This window comes from Hetaerina americana, unplaced genomic scaffold (assembly GCF_022747635.1).
Source record: "Hetaerina americana unplaced genomic scaffold, ioHetAmer1.1.p SCAF_13, whole genome shotgun sequence".
Lineage (NCBI taxonomy): Eukaryota > Metazoa > Arthropoda > Insecta > Odonata > Calopterygidae > Hetaerina > Hetaerina americana.
The window spans coordinates 5,869,731-5,887,086 of NW_027286403.1; the positions used below are offsets into that span (position 1 = coordinate 5,869,731).

Here is a 17,356-nt window from a genome sequence, read left to right on the forward strand (position 1 = left end):
TTAAAGAAAAAAAACTCCATTCAACATTTTCCACAGAAATATAACATAATATGCTCACATATATAGAATAATCAACAACAAAAATATTTAGCTATGACAAAGGTTAGGGGTGAAAAAAATATTGAAATTACAAGCAAGACTCAAATTTATGGAATAATGGGTTAACAAATAGTTTTGGAACGTATGATTTTCACAGCCCAATTGCAACAACATTTATAGGTTGTATACCTACGTACACTCAGTGGCTCCATCATTGTCAATTAAAACCTGTCCAACCACATATATGAAAGCAGACTGAGAATTAACTTGAAATTCCAACAATTATCATTCCGTATTTCAGAATAAAGAAATATAGAGGAGTCTGATACCATCTACTTGATTTTAAGGCTGCGTACGATAAATTTTAAAGTGTAAATTTCATCAAATTTAATAAATAACAGAATTAATTCATAAAAATATTTGGTGAAGTCACAACCTGATGCAAATTTGTGCGCTACCTTCTTCATAAGAGCTTAAATAAACAAGAATGAAGTGATTGCACCACCTGTGTATCTCGAAAGTAGGTGTCCCAAATGATCCAAACACCCTTCCTTCGATTATCCCAATTAAAAGCAGCATAACAAATACTACCTTGATCAAAAAGTTCCCGGAATAACCACCGTGTGGCGCTCCCATCGTTCCGATTTGAGTTCTGTTTTTTTTGTTAAATTGGTACATCTGTTGTTGATATTCCCTTTAAATCTTAGTGTCATAACTTGACATTTGCAAAAGTTACGTAGCCAAGAGTACATCTATCTCTGTGTGTGTTGGCGATTTTTTACAATTTCAGAAATGGATTTAAATTTGCAACAACGAACTTGTATTAAATTTTGCGTAAAAAACGGATTTAGTGGCGCACGGACGTTGGAAATGTTGGAAAAGTGTTTCGGCAACGATTCTCTAAAAAAAACGGTCGTTTACCAGTGGCACGAGCGGTTCAGAAGTGGTCGTGAGTCAATCGAAGATGATGAACGCAGTGGCAGACCATCGACATCGAAAGTCGGTGAAAAAATTGATAAAGTAAAAGAAATGTTGGTCAATAACCGCAAATTAACCATCAGAGAAATAGCGGAGGACTTGAACATTGCCTATGGATCCGCCCAAGACATTGTGGTTAATGATTTGGGTTTCCATCGTGTAGCAGCAAAGTTGGTGCCAAAAGACCTCAATTTCATGCAAAAAAGAGACCGTGTTGACGTCGGAAAAGACATGATTTGCGAGGCTGAATCCGATCCCACATTCATCAAAAGGATCATTACTGGAGACGAGACGTGGGTTTATGAGTACGACACGCAATCCAGGCATCAGGCAAGTGAATGGCGTTCACCAAATGAGCCGAGACCAAAAAAACCACGTCGTTTTCAGTCAAAAAAGAAGGCAATGCTGACGGTTTTCATGGATTACAACGGTGTAGTGCATCATGAATTTTTGCCAGAAGGCCAGACAGTAAACAAAGAGTATTATTTGGGCGTTATGAGACGTTTGCGTGAAGCAATTCGCCGAAAGAGACCAGAAATGTGGGCAGAAAACTCGTGGATTTTGCACCATGATAACGCACCGTCGCACAGTGCTATCATTATTCGTAATTTTTTGACGAAAAATGCAACAAATACCATCCAACAGCCACCGAATTCACCTGATTTGGCTCCCTGTGACTTCTTTCTGTTCAATCGAGTTAAAAAACCATTACGGGGAACGCGTTTTAGCAGCCGAGAGGAAGTAATGGAAAAATCGCAGGAAGCACTGATGGACATACCGAAAACCGAATATAAAAAATGTTTCGAGGATTGGATCAAGCGCTGGCATAAGTGTGTTGCAGTCGATGGGGATTACTTTGAAGGGGACAATATAGATTTAGATGAATAAACTTGTATTTTTAATTTTCTGAATAAATTCCGGGAAATTTTTGATCAAGGTAGTATGCTTACTATAATTATGAAATATAATTCAATAATGTTTTTCTGTACTAATCACTCCTCATCATGAATGAGGTTCACACAACACATCACAAGAGTGAGGTCATATGTATATCAAGCTCTTCCGCACCCGATATTATACACAAATACTAACAAAACTACTGAAGCTCTCTGATGTGGGATTTGGCTCATAAGGAAATTTGCATCCATATTACCCTGATTTCAGTTGATAAACCTTTTAAGAAGTATCACAAACTCTTTTAATATGAACATCAAACAATTCCACAAAGTGAAGCCTGAAAGTGTAACATATATTTTATGAAGTAATTAAAATCTGAGGAAGTTTGACTGATTAATTTCAAAATCAATATTAATAATCCTTCACACACCTATCGTGATTGCTGGCATTGGCATTATTCAGCATTAGCATGGAAATAGGAATAAACAAAACAAATCCCATATTTTCAGCTTATAATATACACATTTGTACACCAAAATGTGCTCTAAAATTAGCATTCATCTCATGGGCTGCAAACATATTAGTATAACTTTGACCTAAAAGTGCAAGCTGATTCACTGGAAAAATTCTTAATATTACATATTTTTTCCCACCTCAGTCATAGGGTTGCCTTTAATAGAGATTTTGATAATTTCACAGTGTTGATTCAGTAGCAAGCAACAAAGGTTTAACATTTTGTTGTAAGAACTTCCTAAAAATACCAAAATAAATCAAATGTAAATAATGTCACAAGTTAAGTTACATCTTGCATATGTTGCTGCTGTGAAACTTATGTGTGATTGGCTAACAGGGGCATTACCACTCTGTTAATAAGAGGGTAATCTGAAAACTTTCTGAACTCAAAATGAATATGACAACACACTTTAACAAAAGTTAAGGAATGTGTTTGCACATGCAATATAATGTACAAACCACATTTTCAGTCATTTTGGAACCTCAGTATTTGTTTGACAATCGTTTTAGAGTCACTATGAGGGTTTCGGGAAAATGCAAAAAATTGACTAAAAAGCTGTCATTAAATATTTGTTTTAAAAGACAATACACCTATGTAAATCATTGGATGCTACACATGGGGACTTTGCTAAAACCAAGAAATTTTGGGCAGTTTAATTTAAACATGGCCGTACTAACAAGGCTGATTATAAGCGTTTGGGGCAGCCATAAACTGCAACAACTGATAACATTGTAAAAAGTTCACCAAATGATACTGGGCTACCATCAAATTATAGTTAGAGAGATAGCAGAGGCTATGGACATATCAAAAGAGCATGTTCGTCACATACTGACAGTTGGACTTATGTAATCTATCATTAAGTACCACATTCCCTCACTTTTGACCAAAATTGCATTCAAATGAATATTTCCATGGCCCTGATGAAGCAGTTTAAGCGAAGCAAATGAGATGTTTTTGCCTCAACGCATAACTTTAGATGAAACTTGGATCCACCACTACACTCCTGAGATGAAAGTACAGTTAAGCTAGTGGACTGCAAAGGGTGAATCTGCTCTAGAAAAGGCAAAGACAGTTAAATCGACTAGGAAGGTGATGGTGACTGATTTTTAGGATAGTCACAAAATTGGGTTCATCGATTAACTTCAAAAAGATAAATCAAATATGGGGCAGTATTATGCATCATTACCTAACAAATTGAAGGCAGAAATTGCAAAAAAGGATGGCATTTAAAGAAGAAGAATGTGCTTTTCTATCAGGACACCACACCTGCTCACACTTCGGCAGTCACTATTGCTAAAATTTACGAATTGCACCTCAAATTTGTTGAACGCTCACTGTACTCGTCCCCAGGGACTTTTTCCTGTTTCTTTACCTTAAAGTTTCACATGGAGGACAGATTTTCAATTGGACGAGGAGGCTATCACAGTCATAAATGCCTATTTTGTGGAGAAAGACGTCAACTACTATTTGGAAGAGTTAAAAAAGTTAAGAGCCTTGCTTGAAAAAGTGTATCGACTTAATAGGAGACTATGCTGAAAAATACAAATAAATTTGAAGAAAAAATGTGCCATTAGGTCTGTTCTGTCAGAAACTTTTCAGACTACCTTCATACATGGATTTATTGTATCCCTCCTGATAAACTTGGACTCTAAAGGTATTCAACCTTAAATAGAATGAGTGTCATTAAGGCAAAGAAAATGGTTGCTTACAATACAAATGTTGGTAACATGAAAATAATAACAGAAACTAAATGTTGCATAAACAGTTAAAATGATATTGAAAAACCTCAAGGCATCATAAGAGAGAAGATTGTCATTGAACATTGCATTTAATGTTGAATTCGTGAATTGCACTTCAGAACATGAAAACAAGGCAGCTTAAATGTATTTTGGCTCAGTGACGTCGGATTTCTGGTCTTCTACAAAGAAGAAAGGTTGTGTAGCTGCTTATTTTTCATTTAACAGTTCAATTTCCTTTGTATTGAGTGTTAACATCACAATACTTTGATCCTTTTCTGCCTGATCCAAGTATTTTTTGTATATTCTAACCTGAAAATCAGAGTGGGTCTTACAGGCCGGGAAAGATGATATTAGAAACTTGACCTAGTATATAAGGCATTTCAGGAAATAATATAAATTATGATATAAACCTATATTTTCCTAATTCCTTGGATTACATTCACTTGTGCATAGCACCATCTCTTAACAGAAAATTTTCAGAGCTCATCTATTTCCCTTAAGGTCTATATCATGATCACTCTGTAGATGGTTACTCTTAGGTAAGACTACAATCGATCTAGTTATTTAGCAATAGGCAAAACTAGGGATATTGGCCAACCTAATATCAAATTTTCCGCGAGCTGATTATCCCTTCAATACAGAGTACACTTGCTTGATATAAATATTCTTATGGCGGCCAATGTAAGGATTAACTGTACCTATATATATCATGGAACAAAATTCATTAGAATCAAGACATAAATTTTAGCAAAAATGATTGCACAGAAGCATTAAGAAGACAATCACACTTCTGTCAGATAATCATGCATCATACATCTACGGTGTGTAATGATTTCATACCCTAGTTTTAAAAATTAAGCAATACCTATTAGATTCAATTACAGAATTGCTGCCAACATTTGACTACACTACAAGGTTTATTTTTAAAAGTAATAAATCATGAAAGTTGGAAAAACAAATACTTGAATACCAAAAGTGTAAACTATACAGTCTTAAGGAGACTCTCAGTCAAAGTTTCAATGCTAAATCATTTTCTTCCGCTTTTGTAACTTCATTTTATAGATGAACTGTTACTTCTAAATCTGTCACCTTCTGGAAGTCACAATATGAGCCAAAAATGTTACCAAACACACTTTTCCACAGAAATTACATTTTAGAGTTCAGCTACCTATTTATGTTTTATTGTGGCAAGAAATAGAAAACTCTTTGGGAGGATTCCAAATAAAAATTGAAAAGATTAATAACTGACCACATTCTAAACATAAAAATAATGCCAGAAAGATGATAAAAAAGCAATGGCATGGCAATGCTTGCAATCACATTCATTTATGCACCAGGTAAAGTAGGGAATCATTATTGAAATGACACTAGTGTGTGGCATCTCCACACTCTCTGGAGAAGATTTAAACCAAAACTTGAAATTGAAATACATTAAGAACATTAAAAAAAGGTAGAGTCTAAACCAAGTTATTCTCTCAGACTAGGATACAGAGAAAATACTCATTTTCCACACTATTCAGTAAAACGGTACACTTGCAACAATTAAAAATGTTTAAGCTAACTTAAGAGCCAATATCTATTTCTCACCATTCCTGGATCATGCACTTCATTCACTACACTTGGAGAAGTTTGAGCTTTGGTCACTTTGGCTTCTTTTATCTTGTTTTCCTGTATTCCTGATGGAATCCATTCTGCAACTACAGGAGTACCACTCTCTCCCTAAAATATTAATTTTTATATCACTAGGCAAGCTGCCAAGTTTCACAGACACTGAAGAACAAAAAAAAACCATTAGATGAGGGATGAACATGATGCTTTTTCTCATTCCAAACATGGAAAGTTCCAAAATTTGCACATCTTTCAGGAATACATTGATGCTTCCCTTAACAGGTTCATATGGTGTTACAGGTGAGCTGGAAGTTGAGAAATCAGGTAATCAAGACGAAAGATCTTTGATGACCCATTATAAAAATGGCCATAAGATGAATATTTATTTTCAGAGATGCTGCCACATTAAACAAGAATAAAGATAATCAAAAACCAACCTCTAAATGGATATTTCAACTTTTCAAACTTACTGAGATGCAGAAAGTTAGCCCGAATCCAAAATTTGCTCTTAAGATGCTTAGGTACTCATCCAAAAATGAGAAATTTTCTCATGCTTATTGCTCAAAAAGATTAAAAGAAAATGTTAGAAAATTCCAAGGCTAAAGATAATTTTATTCCCTACTAATCATGGAAATATTTAGTTATTTCAGGCAATGGACAAACTCAACGCACAATGGTATATGAAGACTTGGCATATAAGATATGCAATATTCTGAAATAATCACTCTGAAACTATAGGAGACTGGAATGAAAACGAAATTTGATATATCACAGATGAAAGAGGCAGCATTCTCAAAGAGAAAAAAAATAATCATTACTGTGCTGCAGAAGTCTATGGGAGAAAGCAAAAAGATGCCTAGTATTGATATTATTCTTATTTTATATTTCAAAATTTCAGAAACTTAATTTGCTAAAATATTTACTTCTTAAGTCGTCAAAATTCTTATACCTAGTATACATGAATGGAAATTGTCCACCAACTACTTTCTCCCCCACCCTTCTGCTACTGCCAACAGTGCAATTGTTAATTTACAAAAAGAGTTAACTATCTATATACTTGTCATGTAATAATAATGATATACTATACTTAAGGTGGAAAATTATCAATGAAGGAGCTATTATTAAAATTTAACTACAGTGAAAAGGAAAATCCACAATAAATTATAGGTGATGACACATCTAACTCAATAATATGCCTCATTTAGGTTATAAAGTTTATGTATACACGTAAGTAGGGGATTTTTCATTCAAATTTTAAAACTTAGCCATAACTCTTTTTTTTAAATAATTTATTGCTTTGGATTCCATAAGGTATCAATCCAAGGTGCATTTACTTACTATTGATTGAGACTACCATGAAGTGTTAAATGTGAGCTCGGTGAGGAAAGGACCACTCAAATGCATATTTGAATGCTCCTAGATATACTTGCATTGAGAGTGAAACAAATGCTTGAACATTTGATAATAACTACAAGACAAAATATGTAGGTCGTTCACTAAATCCTTAGAAAATCCTAGAGATGGCACTAGTAGTATCTAAAAAGGTTTGCTTATAGTAAGCCTCATATTTTAAAAGACTGCTGTTTAAGTTTCAGCAATGCTTTCATTTTCATAGCCAATTAAAGCAACAAACTTTTGTTTATTTAGAAAAATGGAAAAAATTAGTTTTGTGCGTTCATTAAACATTTCCATTTAAAAGGTTTAAAACGTAAAGAGATCAAAGCCAAGTTGGAAGTTCATGGAGAATCTGCTCATGTATTTACAACTGTTTACAATTGGATAAAGAAGTTTAAACATGGCCATACATCCACAAATAATGAATATCGTTCTGGACTTCCAGTGGAAATGACTTAATCCCTTAATCCCTAAAAGATTGACAAAATCCATGATATGATTTTGACTGATCAATCAATCTATGTTTGCAAAATAGTTGAGGTTAGAGACATCACAAGGTACAGTCTTTTCAATTTTGCATGAAAAATTGGATGTGACAAAAATCTTGCCTAGTTGGGTGCCATGAAGCTCTCAGTGAAGACTATATACAATTGTGTGGCTTATCCGGAGGCTAGTTTGGTTCTTTTCCGTCGTAATTCTGATGAGTTTTTGCATTGATAGATAACTGTGGATGAAACATTGATACACTAAAGGAGGAACGGTCCAAACAAAGTTTCTAATGGCGATCCAAATGCAAAGAAGGTGAAGATGGTAAAATTGGCCGACAGGGTGATAGTCACAGTTTTTGGGATGAACACGGAATCATCTACATTGACTGCAAGCAAAAAGGGCAAACTATGAATAGAGAGTATTATGTATCATTATTACAATGATTGAGTGAAGAAATCAAGAAAAAACATTCTCATTTGGCAAAAAAATTCTCTTCCATGAAGACATTGCACAGGTGAACACCTGCTCAGTTTTGTAGGGAAAAATTATGGAATTAAAGCTTGAATTATTACAACATCCATCCCAATCACCAGATTTGCCACCCAGTGACTTTTTATAATTTCCAAACTTGAAAAAATGGCTCGACGGAAAACAATTCACATCAAACTAGGAGGGCATCACCAGCACTGATATGTAATTTCAAGCCCTTCCAAAATACTACTCATTGGAGGGCTTAAAACAGTTGGAGAAACATTGGGAAGAATGTATCAACCTAAAAGAAGATAATTCTGAAAATTAAAAAAAAATCTACCCAAAATAATTTTTTTTTAAGGACTTACTGAATGACCCACATAATTTAATGTATATTGAAGGACATTCAAAGGTAACTTACAAGTAATTTATTGGTGCTTAAGGTGCATGCATAAACTTAGCGTAAACTACGCGCCCATGCACACCCAAATTCCTGAGACAGATCAAAGGGTAATAGCTTGAGTTTTTCTTTTTCACCAATTCCAGCTTACCAAAACACATGCCACTCAATTAACCTTCTTATTTTCTCCCACCTACATGTACAATCTTGAATCACTGTTCAAGGGTACTGTTAAAATAGTTCACTAGATAATCATTTCCCACATCACTGTTTTCTCAGTCAAATTGTCAACCCTATTCATTATAAGATAATCATACATTGCACAGTGAAATTTAAATTAATAAAGACAGAATTAAGTGTGGTCAATCACTCTTCCTTTTGCCGTACCATAAGTATTCTTCTTGTTTTATTTTTAAGCTAAATTCATCACATATTTTGGTTGAAAAAAATTCACCGATTCAGTAATCACTTTTCTTTACTTTCATAAGATCTGCATATGCGCATTGCATTAGTGCATTCATTGGCTTTAAGGGATCTCGTCAAGGCGTACTGAAACCTAAAGTCTGTCAACCTATTTATACTTTTCTCTCAATTTTATGATTCTATGAATAAAAATATCCAGAAGTGGACCATTATTCTTTCTCTTTTTAAGTTCTTCTTAAATTTAGTTCAATATTCTTTTACAGTGGAAACAATGAATCATATCACTAACAATATATTTTTCAAGGAATATGGAAGATACTGATAACAACGGGCAAATAATACAGATCTGTAAGTACGCAGGTCTCTTTTATTACTTTGTTTGTGGGTGAAAATAATATGAAACCCCTAACATGCAATACTGAATCTTCTACCACTCAAGGAGTATACCCTAACTCCAACTCCATCTCTAAGGGGGCATATGAGGGTCCTACCAAACATCATTCTTCTAAACATACTGTCCAAAGGGAAAGATCGACTATTCAAGCTAATGGTCAAAAAAGAGAGAATAAAAACCAAGAGTATACAAAAACAGTAGAAAGAAGCATAACTTCACTTGTTTAGACACTCGCTTCAACACAAGAAGAAACACTGAGCCCAAATATGATCCAAAAGCAGCCAATCCAGAGAACCTCCCCTGTATCATCAAATCACTGGGGAAACCTACGATCCAGATAATATGATCACGGCTAATAAATCCTGCCTTCAAAAAAGTTACAAGTGAATAATTTAAATCTAGTACAAGCATTCTAAAGCACAATGAAAAGCTATAAAAACCACAAATGGTGAAATTATACCTTTAAACCTACAGATGTGTTGAAATTCCAGGTTTTCCTATCTTATCAGCACATCCCCAACACAGCTGCTATGATGAATATATTCGAATTGCCATAAATCTGCAGAATGGCAGGAGAGCATAAAAAGTTTCTCATATTCAAAGAATGGTTTCAAAGTTAACTATCACAGAGAGTCATAGGACTATGTGATGACTTATAAGGCCAACATAGATACATTTCATTTATTCTATGTTTTCAAAAAAAATGGAGAATCCTGGGGTTGGTCGAAGTAATCAAAATTATGAGGTTTTGCTTTAATCAAATTGAATGGTTATTTTTTCATTTTTGTAACATTTCCAAGCTACTACAGGAAAATATAAGTTATTTAAAAGCTAAATATGCATATAAAAACAATTACTTTTACCACTTCTAACAAACTTTACTTTTTACACGTAAAGTGGGCACCAAAACTTATTGAAATATTTTCATGTCATTACATGTATTATATGAGGAAAATAAGATAGTTGTTGGAAGGGTGTAAGGCCAGTATATTTTCAGGATTTCTCCTAGATAATACATACTCCACATACAACTTAGAATGTAGTTTTTTTAGACTCTAGGGAAAAACTAATGTAAAATTTGGACTTCTTTGTATTTCTTGTACCAATTTTAACATTAATCATCTGGCTTTTCCTTTTTGAATCTTAGGATATGGCCATGCTAAGGCCATAGGGTACTAAACATAAAATTGTCCTTCAACATTCTGGAAGCTTCTCTTTATAAGTTTTTTATTGCTTCTAACCATTGATTCTTAAACTTTAAATGTGAGGAGTAGCATTTTTTGTCATTTTATTACAACTCTAAATTATCAATAATTCATATTGGCTAATTACTTCTACACCATTTCATAGTACATGGAATGTAGCTGTTCATATCAAAAGCCATCTGATTAATTCTTCATGTAATTGGTAATCTGGTTAAGGTAGGTTTTCCATGGAAAAAGCTCCCAAGAAACCAAATAGTAGTGACAGTTTCCTTGCCTCTCTTTTAAACAAAATCCAATATTCAACATAAAAATAAGCCACTCTTCAATTCTGCATACTTGCTCCCTCCCTTCATTTGGTCCAATATCACTGTCCTATTCCTGCCCATTCCTTGTTTTCTTAACATTCTCCCCTCTAACACATTCTTTAACATTACACCGCCAAAAAAAATGCTCTGCATCCATCATTCCTACCGCTTTTTGATTTTTCCCAACAATCCTTCCTCCTCCCCCACCATTACTAGCACCTTCTCATTTGTTTACCTTTCTGTCCACTTGACCTTCTCCACACCACATTTCATAAGCCTCCGATCTATGCCTATCATCCTCCTTCAATGACCATTCTTCCATACCGTACATAATTACACTCCATGTCAAAAGTTTTAATGAACCTTTTCTTAACATCCTCACTCAACGTCCCTGTAATTAGTTCCCCCCTGCATTTATGCTGGCCTTCCTCTTCCTGGAGAACTGCAAAACATTTGCTTTATATACATATTTTCTTTCTAATAATAACAGACAAAGACTATTACAATTTTCTACTTAATATCCACATAAATTTTCCAGTTATTAAGCGGAAAATTGTAATAGTCTTCGCCTCTGTTATTATGGAACAAGTCAACCACATCACACCAGATTTTGTAATTTATCATTCTCATCATCTTATTCATAATGCATGGGTTCCTTATTTTTTTCTATTTACAGTTCCTATCATTTCATTTGCAACCCTCAATGACCCTTTTTGATATGTTCCCACTTTTCCTCTGTAGTGCTCTTTCCTCACTAATGATTGATTCTACTGCCTTCTGGTACTCCTTTGATTTGATTGGTGCTTCTACATTCCATTTCCTAACTGTCAGCCTTGTTTTACCTTTTTGAATGCTACACCTTATAATTGTGATTTGAGTATGCATCCACTCCCGGGAAACTGAGAATTAATCATGCTGTTCCTAACTCATTGCATAACCATAATGTAGTCCAATTGATACCTTCCTGAATTATCTGGCATTTTCCATTTGTACCTATGCCTTTTATCATATCTAAATTAAGCACTGGTGATGATTATCCCCTATATCCTGCAGAACTCTATTGCTTTCTCCCCAAAATCATTCCTTGTTCCTAAAGAATAGTTTCCTACCTCACTACCATTTCATCTTCGCCTGCCGTCATGTTCCAATCCCTCACCACTATCAAATTCAGGAACACCAACAATTATGCCCTCTAAGTGAGTATAAACCCAATCAAATTCTTCCTCCCTTTGATTGCTTGGTGGTATGTATGTCTGGACAATGATCAAATTAGTTGGTTCCACTTTTGTTTCTACTATATTAAAACATCTATATTTCCTCTATTCATTTCTCACTTTATATTTTCTAACTTTCCTGCCCTCAACATCGTCCAAATATTCCAAGTCCCTATTTTCACTAATTGAGTCAGCTTCTGTATCGTCTGTACTGCTACTCTCACTTTCCTTTGCAAGGATTTAATGAGGTGCTGACCCCAGAAGCCTTCCCTCTCCCGCTGTCAGCCATTACACATGACCAATTGGGCCAAATCTTTTAGTTGCCAGGACTCATTCTAATAATCTTCTCCATCATCAGTTTGAGGGGTATTCATTGAAGTAGTTTACTGTTGCCTTTCTCCAGAGCATTTTTAATGTGATAACATCACTCAACGGCCACCCCGTTGTGGTCAGCCACCTCCCTGAGGAACAAATGTTGTGCAGACTACCCTTTACCCTATCTGGCATAGGTGACCCTACCAGGAGCATATATCATTGCTCCTGTCATACAGCTTTAGGGATCATCAAAATGCATAAGCTCTTCCACTACGTGACGGCTGTAATCCATTGGGAAGGGTTTTTCTATGTACAGAGGATAGTTAAATAAGATTCATAGTTTTTGGCTAAATGAGGTGAAATGAGATCATTATTTACAAAAAGAAATTTTGCACTTTTCCACAAAATAAGTATAGTAAACGATGAATGTTTCACCTCACAGATATATCTTTCGGTCTTGCACCTGAAGATGACTATACGGCTTGAAAATTTTATCATTTACTAAACTTATTCTGTGGAAACTGCTAAATTTCTTTTTAATTATGAAAGTTATAACATCACCCTCTAATTAGGATGACCATTGTGTTCACACCCTAGATTTCAATGCTCTATATTCTTTGCATGCAGGCTCCTTAATTTATAAGTGTGCTGTGCATTGGTGACCTGCTTGTCATTTTTGCTCCAGTTTTTGTATATACATTAACTTCTGACCACTTCAATTTAGGAGGAACCTCATGAAATTTAAAAAATTACCAACTCTGTTCAATTTTCAGCTAGTCAATTTTTTATAATACAAAAAGACAAATTCCAATATTTCAGGGATGAGGTTGACACCCACACTTAAGGAGTAGTATAAGTTTCAAGCTACAAGGAAAAGAAAGATCAGATCATCAAGCAATCAAACTTTGTCAACTTACATCAATCTCAAATGGAATAATAACTGGTGGAGAGAGATCACTTCCACTTAGGTTAGGATATTAAATAACTCATTAGTATTTGAAAATATTTTAGCAATAAAATATATAATAAAACCATTGCTTTCCAGGATCTACCAAAATCTTTGCAAATTCAATTTGAAATGTGATACATTGCTTACAAGTATAACTTTCTTTCATGAAAAATTAATTAGTTCACGATCCACTTTAGCCTTTGAATGAATAATTACAAATATATAAATAGATAATTGTCTTTTATTTTGGGTGAGATTGAAGACTTTTTAGCACCCTCATCCACCTAAACCCACACCTCTTTGAGGAACATATTACTATTGATTGCAAATGTAAAGCTGATGAAGGTACTATTAAATGATGTAGTTAGTTTTGAGGCAAATAAAAGTTTTTATTATAACACTGTCTTACTTATAACTGACAACATTTGATTAACACAATTAGCCACTCTAAAATGGGTCCCCATGGAAGATAATGTACTAAAATCTGGAGCATTACCTCTTGCTGGTGAGGTGGACAAAAGGAGCCTTGGCAAAGTGGGGGTGGTGCAGGTACAGGGCCATTAGTGGCATGGCTAACCCTTTGCAAACTTCGAGCATGCCTCGCCAAAGCTCTTAACTCTTTTGGATAGGGTGTTGGTGCCCTGAGAAGACGACCTCCAACATCTAACTCAGAATCAGCAGCAAACCTAATGTGCCTTCTCCTTATTCTTTCTTCTTCACTTCTGCCATCTAAAAAGGATGAAAAGTCCCATATTATCCAATAATATCCCCTCTCCCCAAAACATTTTAAATTCATACAGGTTCTGTCTTAATTTCACCACCTTGCAACATTAAAGTCAAGACACACACAATTTTAAAAATTAATTCTGCTATTGCTAATTGCCATTTAGCAAAACACCACAGATTTTCTAATTTTATCATTCAAGATTTAACTAAAAACTCCTCTTGACATTATCAGCCTCAAAATATTTCACTTTGGAATCAAACTTAAATGAATTAAAGCTCATAGAGAACCATACATAAGAGCTGAATTATTAAATATTTTTGCCATTGACTTCTGCAGTTACATTTTCCAAAGAACCTACAACTACAGTGGTCTTAAATTTAACAAAAGGGCATGATCAGTGCAACACAAGATTACATTGAAATTGAAAAATAAATAACTTGGCTTTTCCACAGAGAAAATTTATCTACGACCTAGGTTTTTTTTATGGTATAACATCTTCAGGTTTAAAGATGTTATACCATAACAAAACCTAGGTCGTAAATAAATTTTCCATGAGGAAAACGCTAATTAGTTATTTTTCAATTTCAATATGAAGATTTTCCACCAAGGTACGCCAGAAACAGTTTTATTTAACAAGATAACATATAAGGGAGCAAAAGTGCAAGACATATATACTTAACAAAATGGGTTGAAAAATACTTTTTGCATCAGGTTAATTTAGTATAAGCCAATGATCTAAGAAGTTAACCACAATTGGGGTCAAGTGAAAACCTTAATGATAGAAAGCTTATCAAATGAGAACATCTGGAAACATCAACTTTTAATTCCATGAATTGATGAATTACACACACCCCGATATGGATGTTATACATAGAATTTAGTAACTTTCAACTAACCTCCTTCTGCATCACTATCTCCTACTGGAATGTACCCAGGGACTACAACTTGGGGGGGTGTTCGAACCTCAGCAGAGACAGAACATGTTTGAGGTAACATAAAACATGTAAGGACTCGTTGACCAGTTAAAGGATCCACATCAGGCTGAAGTGGAACTAATGGTTGGGCTTGGTTATCTGAAAGCCATAAGGCGGCAAGGGATGATAGCCCAAGCAGAGAGACAGGTAAGTTGCTGAGGCGATTTCCGCTAAGGTTGGCCACTTTCAAATTGGTCAAATGCCCAATCTCCCCAGGAATTTGTACCAATCTGTTTCCAGCCACACTCAGGATACGAAGATTGCAGCAACTCCCGATTTCTAAAATGGCAGAGAGACAAAATCATATCAATAGAAAATGATTCTAAACTCTAGGTCATGTCATGAAATCGTCCTCAAGCAGTTCCAGGGCTACCTTACTGGACTGAGAAATACTAAGCCTATTGCAGTGACTCAAATTATTTATAGGTTAATTGAAATGGTACATAAATATTATTTTGGATCAAAACATTAGTAATAAACATTTTGTTTTAATATTTCAGTAATTTTTCTATTCAATGAAATGCAGGTAGCGCTTTGAACCTGCTTACACATCCAAATAAGCCATAACTTAGCCGCAGGTTTAACTAGGGGTCAAGCCAGTAATACATACACAATAGGAATACACTCCCCAACCAAAGCTAAACACACAAGCAAGTTCCGCTCCAGTTTTAAAATCACTCTCAAATCTTGAGTATGATCATAATACTAAAATACAATGATAATGATCCTATGTTCAATTTATTCAATAGAATCATTGATTAATTAGTGATATGACCATATTTGCCTACATTACTATTTCAGACAACTAACTAGAATTTAAACGCAATTTACAACTATCTTCATGGAACTTTTTAAGCATGAGCATAATGTACAATCATGTTCAACACATTTTATAATACATAAACAGTTCCTATTGATATGGTAAGATCTCACCTCATAATTCCCAAAGAGAAGGTTGCAAACGGCTTTAGAGCCAGTTTGATGATTTTTCAACTGTTTTTATGAACAATTACTTTTATTTATTGACTACCATGAAACAGATAGAGAAATGATATAAGTGAAACAGTCATTCAAGCATTCATGAATGAATTCATTCATAATTTTCCACCATGCTGCCACATATGAAAGAGTAGAGCATGATGCAGTTTCTCATATTCTTACTATCAGCAACTTCCTTCATGGAGGAATATGAAACCACTTCACCTGATATCAAATTAAAGGCTTAGCCACTTATTTTTATGATTCCCATTCCCGATGTTTTCCGCATTTTTACAAACAAAAATGCAATCTTTATTCCCAATTTTTCCCTAAAGTGTCTGGAAACTGACAAGGTACTTTTTATCTGTTGATCATTCCTCATCACTTATCATGCTACTAGTATCACTGAAGTCGATCCAAACACAATTTTAGCTTTTGATAGGTCCTGATTTCTTGAAGAAATGTTGCAACCACAAGCTGACCTCACAACTAAAAGTAAGATCACCCTTATTGGGAATTCCCTTATTATATTCCTGATTCTAACATCAAATTCCTAATTTTTTTTTAAATCTGCCATTTTCCCCTTTATTATTCAATTTTTCCCGAACTGAGAGGCCACCTTGACTTATTATGGAACCCAAATTATCCAACACATCCAAGCAGGATGCAGCAGTTAAACATCCTTAAACTCAATAACACTCAGGTTTTGTAACAGAATCAGCTTCTCCATTGAGCAAATCATGCCAGCTGGTATTTTGAAATTTTACCATCAATTCATCAACAACTCCCTGGTAAAATAATTAATTTGAAATGTATTTATCTGATAAAACTGCTCAAATACTATGCTTGTTCTGAGAATTTAAGTTTGCTTTTGCAGTTTGCTCACCTGGAGGCAAGTCTTCAAGCATATTTTCATCAACATTGAGAATTTGAAGTTTTCTCAATAAACCTATTGAGGGAGGTAAGGTCTCAAAATCATTTTGGCTTAGAATCAGCTCCTCTAACATGGCCATCCTTCCTATTGACTCTGGTAGCACCGCCAGTTGATTGTCATCCAACTTCAGGGTCATTAAATTCTTCAGATTCCCAATAGAACCTGGAATTTCCTAAAGACAGAGAAAATAAGAAAAATAGAGTATAAAACGTACCATTTTAGCTTATTTTTGCATGAAACAGGTACTGAAGTTTACCTGGATTTCATTTCCTGAAAGAGTCAGATCACTTAGTTTTTGGCAGTTTTCTATATCCGATGCTACCCAGGTAATATTGTTGTTACTAGCATCTAAATGAATTAGTTTCTTCAAGTTCCCCACAAACTGTAAAGATAAAACAAAGATTAGCG

The 17,356-nt window shown here is 34.7% G+C and overlaps 1 protein-coding gene across 1 annotated transcript in view; it reads right to left on the reverse strand.

Annotated features, from left to right (window-relative positions):
- The window catches only part of Lap1 (leucine rich repeat containing protein 7 lap1), a 60,217-nt gene that overhangs the window by 28,852 nt on the left and 14,009 nt on the right, over positions 1–17,356 (reverse strand). Inside the window, exons 7-11 of the mRNA XM_071583174.1 lie at positions 17,205–17,330; positions 16,901–17,120; positions 14,959–15,315; positions 13,832–14,064; positions 5,755–5,886 (exon numbers count right to left, since the gene is read on the reverse strand). Coding sequence (XP_071439275.1) covers positions 5,755–5,886; positions 13,832–14,064; positions 14,959–15,315; positions 16,901–17,120; positions 17,205–17,330 — 1,068 coding nt within the window. The remainder of the gene's footprint in view (positions 1–5,754; positions 5,887–13,831; positions 14,065–14,958; positions 15,316–16,900; positions 17,121–17,204; positions 17,331–17,356) is intronic.